Source organism: Octodon degus, unplaced genomic scaffold (assembly GCF_000260255.1).
Source record: "Octodon degus isolate 3935 unplaced genomic scaffold, OctDeg1.0 scaffold00286, whole genome shotgun sequence".
NCBI classification, from domain to species: Eukaryota; Metazoa; Chordata; class Mammalia; order Rodentia; family Octodontidae; genus Octodon; species Octodon degus.
In genome coordinates, this window is record NW_004524862.1 from 1,412,813 (window position 1) to 1,421,839 (window position 9,027).

The following is a 9,027-nucleotide window of genomic DNA, read 5'->3' on the forward strand; positions in this document are numbered from 1 at the left end:
TTTTTTTTTTTTTTCTCTCCTGAGATGGGATCTTGCTGTGTAGTCTAGGCTGGTCTTGAGCTCAGTATGTAGCCCAGGCTGGCCTTGAGTACAGGGCAATGCTCCTGCCTCTGCCTCCCAAGTGCTAGGATTACAGGATTGCACCACCATACCCAGTTGAATTTTTTGTTTTTTACTTGTTTTTATTTTATTTTGAGGTGTTTTTTTTTGTACTGGGAATTGAACTCAGGACCTCATGGTTTCCAGGGAGGTGCTGTGCCACTGAGCTAAACCCCAGCCTTTGTTTTTATTTTTTGAGACATGGTCCCACTAATAATTCAGGCTGGCCTTGAATTTGTGGATTCTCCTGGTCTCCTGAATGCTAGGATTACAGGTGTGTGCTACCATACTTGGCTTGGAAATTTTTTTTTTTTTTTTTGCAGTACTGGGGATGGAATTCAGGACCTTGTGCTTGCCAGGCAGACGCTTATGCTGCTCAGCTATCTCCCTGGTCTTTGAACTTTTTTTTTGTATTTAGGACAGGGTCTACAGGGTGATCCTCCTGTTTACAGCCTCCCAAGTGCTGGGATTACAGGCAAGCACCACCACACCCAGTCTCAATGGCCATCTCAGCATGACCCCCCAAGGGCGGGGCTGGCATGGCAGGCCTAGTGATTGAATTCCCAGCCCCTGCATCTGCCTAAGCAGGGGCTTTAATCTGCTGAGCTATTTGGCCAGCCCTTTGACATTTTTTAAAGAGAAAAAAATGAATACTAACGATCTCCTTGAATCCAACAAACAGCTTTTCCTGGGGAGGTGAAAAGGAAAAGACCTGAGACCACCTGCTTTTTGGTTTTAGAGAGAAAAATCCAGTAGGACCATAGTTCTAATTGAGTGAAATCCTCCCAGTCCTGTAGAGCTGCCTTTTGGGCTGCAGCTTCTTCGCCCTTTCCAGAGTTAGAGCCCTGATCTCAGAACACTGTGTTAGACAGAACGCTGGCCTGAGTACCCAGTTCTTCTCATCTCTGATTTTTCTTCCCCACCTCCATATATTCTTCCTTTGGAATATATTTTCCTCCACTTCTTGCCTCTTCCCACTGTGCTTCTACTCTGGTTGGGGCTTTCTTTACTTTCTGCTTGGGCACATACCTCCTCTGGGCCTCTGCTATCATTTTCTCCCTATCAAGCCATTCTGCCAATTCCTGCAATCTTCCCAAATCAGCTCTACTTAGCTTCCATTGCCTGTAAAAGCAAAAACAGTCTCCTCTGCTTGGTACCCAGTCTATCCTCATGTGATCCCAAATTACCTCTCTTATTCATTTCGTACTCCTTTCCTACATGTATTGGACTTCAGGCCAAATTACAAAGACCTATTTTTTGTTTTCTAAGTCCATATCAAGGTTCCTGACTTCCTCCATTCTTGGTGAGGTTACCCTGGTTGGAAGGCCTATGCTACATATCGGAAGTCTTCCTTACTCTGCCTCTTTCCTGTAAGAAGCTTTTCTTGAATCTCTTGTTTGAATGTGACTCCCTCTTTCCCCGACCTTTATCTGTTCATCTTATGGGACCTACCTTGTCTTGGGTGGACATTTGTCTAATCCTTATTTTCTCACCATTGGATTACCTTGGAGGCTACAGCCGAGGTTTATTCATCTCTGATTCCCTGAAGTGTAGAACAGTTCCTGGCTCACAGTGCTTTGGAGATAGTTCATTCAACAAATATTTACTGTTTGTTAAAGACTCTACCTTCATCTCTCTAGACCCTCTGGAATTTTCTGAACCCACCCACCTACCTCACAAGTTTATCGTGAGTTGTAACCTGATACTGAATATAAAAGTACATTGGAAATAAAGCAACAGATTGTTACCCAAACGTGTTGTATGTATTATCTTTTGACTTCTTATTTTACCTGTCTAGGGTAATTCTGTACAAATTAATTCAATGAAGCCATGTTAGGGAAGGTCACAGTATCCCTCACGCAGGCAGATGGCGCCATTGTTCATGCACACGTCTAGTGAAGAGTTTTGGCCCTTACGCCACTCCGTAGTCTGTCGCCTCACCTGCTCTCTGGCTACGGTAGTGTGCTGTGGTTACAGCTATGTCGCTATGGTGGTCTCTTCGCCTGTGCCTGGTTCCGCGGACCCGGAGCCGCCAGGTGAGGGGGGACCTCTGGTTCCGCTGCTGACCTGCCTCTCTCGTAGCTCCCCTTCCGGGCCGAAGCACACCCGTCCCTTCTTCCGACCCCCTTTCTGTGCCCTCCCATCTTCCAGACCAGCCCCGCTGCGCCGCCCTTCCCACGCCTCCTGAGCCCCAAGGTCGCCCCCCGTGTCCACTCCCTCGCCCAGCTCTTCTCCGCTTTCTTCTCATCTCCTTTCCATCCCAGCAGGCCGGGTCCCTTTTGCTTCAGTCGGCCCAGCCCCGGCCCTCATTTCAGGCTGGGCGCTGGCTGTCTTCCTCGGCCTCCAGCAAGGATCTCCTTATGAAGCTGCGGCGGAAAACAGGCTACTCCTTTGTAAACTGCAAAAAAGCTCTGGAGACTTGTGGCGAGGATCTGGAACAGGTGAGGAGAGGCTGCAGCCGGGTACTGGGGTGTGACCTCAGGCTCTTGGGGTGCGCAGAAGTCAGATTTGCTGCCCAGTTCCACATGACACAAAATCCTAGGTAGGATCCCGCCTTAAATGACCACCTTTGACTTTGTCCTACTTGGAAGCAATTGACTCAGCACCCCAGGGTTAACCCTAGTCCATAAGACTGTTTGCATGTGTCCTGCTGCTTAAAGTTGAAGGGTTTGTGTGAACTTTGGAGTCAGTCCCAGCAGGACCCGAATTAGTGTGACCTAACACTGTGACCTTGGACATTCTTTTTTTTTTTTTTTTTAATTATTTATTTATTACATTTTTATTTTAGTGTGTGTATGTGTGTGGCCAGCTCAGCCCACCAGGGGGCGGGGCTGGCTGGCATGTGGTGCTGGGGGATCGAACCGCGGTCCCTGTGCTTTGCCAAGCTTGTTCCAAGTAGGTGCTTTAGACCACTGAGCCATCTCTCCAGCCCATTGGACATTCTAATGAATATTTCAGGGTTGAGTTATTTTTGTCTATATACTGCAAATAGTACCATCTGCTCCCCACAGGGACATAGGAAGATTAAATTTAACTAAAGCACCAGTTTCTACAGTGCTTGGTATTCAGCATGTAGTGGTATACTGCCCGTAGGTGTTAGGTTACTTTAGTTTTATTATAGAATTTAGGAGAAGCAGGAAGAATCAGGAAACAATACATTTTAGAGACTCGTTCAGTTCTGAATTCTGTGACTTTGTCCTCTGCTCTTTCACTTTATAGGCAGAGATCTGGCTCCACCAGCAGGCCCAGAAGGAGGGCTGGAGCAAAGCTGCCAAGCTACGCGGGAGGAAGGCTAAAGAAGGCCTCATTGGACTGCTGCAGGAAGGCAACGCAGCCGTGCTGGTGGAGGTGAGTGACTGGACACGCTGCGCTGTGGGTGGAAGGGTCCTATTAGAGCCTTTGCGTTGTTATAGAAGAAGTCTGTTCCAGAACAATAGAGTTAAAATTGAGCTCATTTATTAGCTTTGGATTCATAGACGTATAGACATGCACTGAAGTGTTGATGAAAAATGGCCTAGCAGTCTAGAATATAACTTTTTCTTTTTTTGTATTTTTTTAAGAAAGGGTCTGCAGGATGTTCAGGGTCTCAGTACTAGATCAGACTCATACTGACCCACCTGTTTACAGCCTCCCAAGTGCTGGGATTACAGGTGTGCACCACCACACCCAGTCTCAATTACCGGCTCAGCAGTTGTGCTCTGGGGCTGGCCTGGGGATTAGGCTCAGGGATCGAAACCCACCCTGCTTTGCAGGCACTTTTATCTGCTGAGTTATTTGTCCAGCCCTAGAATCTAACTCCTAAATGTGAGTCTAGGGCAGTTTTGTATCTGTCTGGTCACTGGTTGTCTCCTGAAATAGCTAGGTTTAATTTTTAATTTTTTTATTAGTCTTTTTAATCATTTATTTATTTGGTGCAGGTTCTCACTATGCAGAGTAGTGAGCCTCCTGTCTCTGCCTCCCCAGTGCTGGGATTACAGGCATGCACCACCATGCCGGGTTTTGGTGTCTGGCATGGCACGAGTGGAGTCCTGGGGCCCTTGGGCTGGCATGGCATGCGGTAACAGGAGATCGAACCCGGATCCTTGTGCTTGCCACTCAGGCCCTTAGACCACTGAGCTATCTCCCCAGCCCTAGTATGTGTTTGTGATTTATAAACATACTCATCATGGAGTATTGATACATATACATATTGCTTCTTGATCCTTCTTCCTTTCTCAAGTTAGATTTTACAGTTAGTAATTACATTAATTAGCTGATGAGTACCTATTAGAGAATAGCTGCTTTAGAGGCTTGGGATAGTTGGTGAAAAAGTGGATTAAAAAAAAAATGTTAATTTTTTTTTTTTTTTTTTTTCGGGACCAAGGATTTAATTCAGACCCTTGCACTTGCCAGGGAAGCACTTATTCTACTGAGCCATCTCCCCAGTCCTAAATTTTTTTTTAGTAGTTAAAAAAGTGGATTAATTTACCATAAGAAGAGGATAAGCAGCAAAGGTGGTTTGGAGCTGGAGGAACTGGAGGAGGTGATTATGGCATGAGCCACAGGAGAGTAGTGAACTCATAGCTAGTCCATCCACATGTTGCAGAACTCCTTGGACGCACAGGTTCTTGCTGACTCACTGGCACAGCAGGAATCACTTTGCCGTTTCTGGCCTCAAGCAAGAGAGGGGCTGCAGCTCTACAATTTGGGGTCACTGACTCCTGTGGAGTCTGCAGCTTGTGCTGTCCGTGTCTCGGCTTCCTCTGCAGCTTCCTCTGTGCCTGAAGGCGCTTTTGGGAACCATCCGCACACAGCTTATGCAATGACATCGATTTATCCCTGCAGGTAAACTGTGAGACGGATTTTGTTTCCAGAAATTTAAAATTTCAACAGTTGGTCCAGCAAGTAGCCCTGGGAACCATGTTGCACTGTCAGAGCTTAAAGGATCAACTTTCCACATACAGCAAAGTGAGTTTGGAGTTTTCTCCCCCTTACTGCATCAAAACCATCTCCTGCAGGCTCTTTGCTGTTCCTTGCTCTAGTGTGGCGGATGGAGCCCAGGGCCTTAAGCTAAGCACACAGTCTGCTACTGATCCACATCCCTAGCCCCTGCGATCTGCCCCCCAACAATACTTTTTCACTGTCTTACTTCACATCTCTACTTAAATGCTATCTTTGGGAAGGAGCACCCTTCTGTTATTTTATCTATTTTGGCTCATCTAAAAATGTTTACTATAGTATCTATGTATGGTAATTTTTTTTTTTTTTTTTTTTTTGTATTTTAGGGAAGGGTCTACAGGGTGTTCAAGGTCTCACTGCTAGATTGGATTCACCTGTTTACAGTCTCCCAAGAGCTGGAATTATAGGCATGTGCCACCACTCCCAGTCTCAATTGCATCACACCCTGGGGGCGGGGGCAGCACAGCAGGCCTGGGAATCGAACCCTGGGCCCCTGGGCCTGCTTGCAGGTGCTTTAATCCGCCGAGCTATTTGGCTGGCCCTGTGATAATTTTTTGACTTGAATCTTGTCTGTCTTGCCCAGTATATGAACTTCATAAGGCAGGGCATTTGTTTCTTCTACATCAGCCATGCAAGAGCAGTGGGTGCAGCATTTAGCTGGGCCTCAGTCTGTATTGTTGAATTCCAGAGAGGTGGAGTTAGCTAAATTTGGAGAAACTGTCTGAGACTTCCTGTTCAGGAATCTGGAATGGTCTGAGGAAAGGGTTTCCAAATAGAGAGCTGAGGGGCTGGGGAAATAGCTCAGTAGAATAAGCACTTGCCTGGCAAGCTCAAGGGCCTGAGTTCAATCCCCGGTTCCGCAAAAACAAAAAACTGAGTAAATAGAGAGCTGAGAATGGTACAGTTTAGGAGAGTGAGTGCATTCATCCATAGAAGGACAAAAGAAGGGATATAGCTGTTTCCCTTTCATTCAGCTTGCTTGTTTGCTCTGTCTCTGTCACTGTCGGCGCTGAGGTTACAGGTGTGTTGTGTTGCCGCCATGCCTGGAGATTCATTCAGCCTTATTAGATGTGAACCAACTGGTCATCATTTTTTGTGTGTTTATTACTACTTTATTTCTCTTATCTATCCTTTTCTTGAGATTGATTGGCAAAGTTATGTTGAGAGTGTTGAGTGATGGTGCTGCAGTTGGAACCCAAATCTTCATGTATGCTAAGCAGGCCTTCAGTACTATTTCCTAAAATTGTATTATGTAGATAAACCACTTGAAGTATAAACTAAACTTTTTTTTCTTTTTTCTTTTTTTAAATTTTTTTTTTATTTATTTGTTTATTTTGTGTGTGTGTGGCCAGCTCAGCCCACGAGGGGGCGGGGCTGGCTGGCATGTGGTGCTGGGGAATTGAACCGCGGTCTCTGTGCTTTGCTTAGCTTAGCTTGTTCTAAGTAGGTGCTTTAGACCACTGAGCCATCTCACCAGCCCATTTTTTTTCTTTTTTCAATGGTACTGAGGATCATATCAGGGCCTAACAGATTCTAGGTAAATGTTTACTCCTGAGCTACATCCATTCTAAATTCTAATCTTGATTTTGCCAGTAACTATTTGTAATCCTGTGCCTCTAACTTACTTTCCTGGGCCTCCTTTTAAATTTAATTTAATTAATTTTGGCAGCACTGGGGATTGAAACCAGGGCTATACACGGAGCTAGACCTCAACTTTTTTATTTTTTATTTTGAGAGTACACCTTGCTAAGTTGTTCAGGCCGAGCTCAAACTTGTGGTCCTGCTGTGGCCTCCCAGAGTGCTGCATGTTTTTTTTTTTTTTGCAGAACCAGGGATTGAACTCAGGCCCTTGTGCTTGCCAGGGAAGCGTGAGCCATCTCCTTGGCCCTCTTTTCTTTTTTCTTTTTCTTTCTTTGTCAAGATTTACCATTTGTTGGCATTTTGCTGCATTTGCTGTATCTCTTTTTTTTCTTTTTTTCTCTTTTTTTTTTTTTGGTGGAACCAGGGATTGAACTCAGGTCATTGAGTTTGCCAGGCAAGTGCTTATTCCACTGAGCTATCACCCCAGCCCTCTTTTTTTTCTTTTGAGAAAGGTTCTTACTATGTAATTTAAGCTGGCCTGAACTCACTATGACTGCTGTGTAGCCCAGGTTGACCTCCAACTTGGCAGTGATCCTCCTGCCTCAGCCTCCAGAGTGCTGGGATTACAGGTGTTTGTCACCATGCTGGCTGCTTTCTATGTTTCTTTTTTTTAAAATGTATTGGTACAGGGTCTACAGGATCTCACTACATAGATTGGACTCGTAGTGATCTCCCTGTTTTCAGCCTCCCAAGAGTTGAGATTACAGGTGCGTACCACCATGCCCAGCTATCTCAGTGCACTCTAGGGATGGGGCTGGCACAGCATGCTGGGGATCGAACCCTGACCACTGTGCTCTGCCTAAGCAGGCACTTTAGTCCACTGTGCTATCTGGCCGGCCCTTGCTTTACTTCTTTATATAGATATTGTTATCATTAAAAGAAAATCTTTCTGTACAGTGTAGGTATTAGAAACCTTTATTCCTTCAGCATATATCTCCTAAAAATAAGGATGAGAATATTCTCTTCTATAACCACTGTACACTGTCACATTTAAAAGTTATTTTGGTACTGGGGATTGAACTTGGGACCTCACACTTGCCAAGCAGGCACGTATGCCGCTAAGCTATATCCCTAGCCCCTAAAAGTTTTAACATTGGTACAGTATTTGTATTTATATGATATACAGTGTATATTCAAGTTTTATCAGCTAGCAGCTTTCCTTCTGGTCCAGGAGCCAATCCCACGTTGCATTTAGTTATCATTGGCATTTGGTTCCTCTTTGTTCCTTTGCCTTTCTTTGTATTTCACTATGCTAACATTTTTTGAAGATCGGGGTAAGCTTTGCAGAGTATTCCTTAATTTAGGTTTATCTGATGTATCTTCATCATTAGACTCAAGAAACACTCCTTTTTCTTTCTTCTTTTTTGGTACCAGGTATCAAGCTCAGGACTTTGTAGTTGCCAGGCAAGCACACAAGCTGTTGCGCTATCTCCCCAGCCCTGACATTCCTTTTCTAGGAAAATTACATAGCATTTTTCTCAGATCGTCACATGAAGGAGCACATGATGACCTTTGGTTCTGTCACTGATGATGTTGACTCTGATTCTTTTTTTTTTTTGGCCTGCTCAGCCCACCCTGGGGGCAGGGCCAGCAGGCATGTGGTGCTAGGGATCAAACTGCAGTCCCTGCACTCTTGCCTAAGTTTGCCTAAGCAGGCACTTTGGACTGTTGAGCTATCTTGCTGGCCCCTCTGATTCTTGATTATAGTAGTATTGGCCAGGCTTTTCCAGTTCTTGCCACTTTCCTCTTTGTAGTGAGTAAGTAATTTACAGGAGAGATTCTCTGATGTCAAGTAAGACTTCAGTTTGTCAGAATACTTTGGTGTAATGCTAGGTTTGGCATTCATTCATTCATTAGTTTATTTATTTATTTATTTATTTATTATCCTTCTGGGTCTCCCTATGTAGCTCACACTGGTCTTGAGCTCACTTTTGAGTTCAGGCGGGTCTTGAACTCAGAATAGTCCTCCTGCCTCAGCCTCCCAAGTGCTGGGATGACAGGCGTGCACCACCACACCCAGCCTTAGCATTTATTGATGATTCTTTCCAGGCCAATCTTTACTCCTTTAGTTGTGTGATAGCTATTTTTTCTTATAATTTCTTCTGTGTATATTATTTAGTTCACATTTTACTGTTAGATTAACCTTCTTTCTTCTTTATGTAATGACTTATTTAGTGCCAGTGTTGACTCACGGATTCATGCAGTGGGTTGTAATTTATTACGTGACACATTATCCACTTTAATGCCCTAATTATTTGTGGATTTGGCTGTTGTAAGTAAAACCTTTGCAAGCAGGCTCTGGTGTCCTTTCTGTATGTCTGTATTGTTTTCTGAGGGTTTTTTTTTTTT

The 9,027-nt window shown here is 44.7% G+C and overlaps 1 protein-coding gene across 3 annotated transcripts in view; it reads left to right on the forward strand.

Annotated features, from left to right (window-relative positions):
• Positions 1-1,921: 1,921 nt before the first annotated feature.
• Tsfm (Ts translation elongation factor, mitochondrial) overlaps positions 1,922-9,027 on the forward strand; it is a 14,159-nt gene continuing 7,053 nt past the window's right edge. The window contains exons 1-4 of one of the 3 annotated variants that reach the window (XM_023707271.1): positions 1,922-2,135; positions 2,364-2,540; positions 3,319-3,447; positions 4,924-5,046. In XM_023707271.1, the coding sequence (XP_023563039.1) occupies positions 2,079-2,135; positions 2,364-2,540; positions 3,319-3,447; positions 4,924-5,046 (486 nt within the window). In that variant the 5' untranslated portion in view covers positions 1,922-2,078. The remainder of the gene's footprint in view (positions 2,136-2,363; positions 2,541-3,318; positions 3,448-4,923; positions 5,047-9,027) is intronic. The other 2 variants (XM_023707272.1, XM_004647039.2) reach the window with 2 other exon arrangements.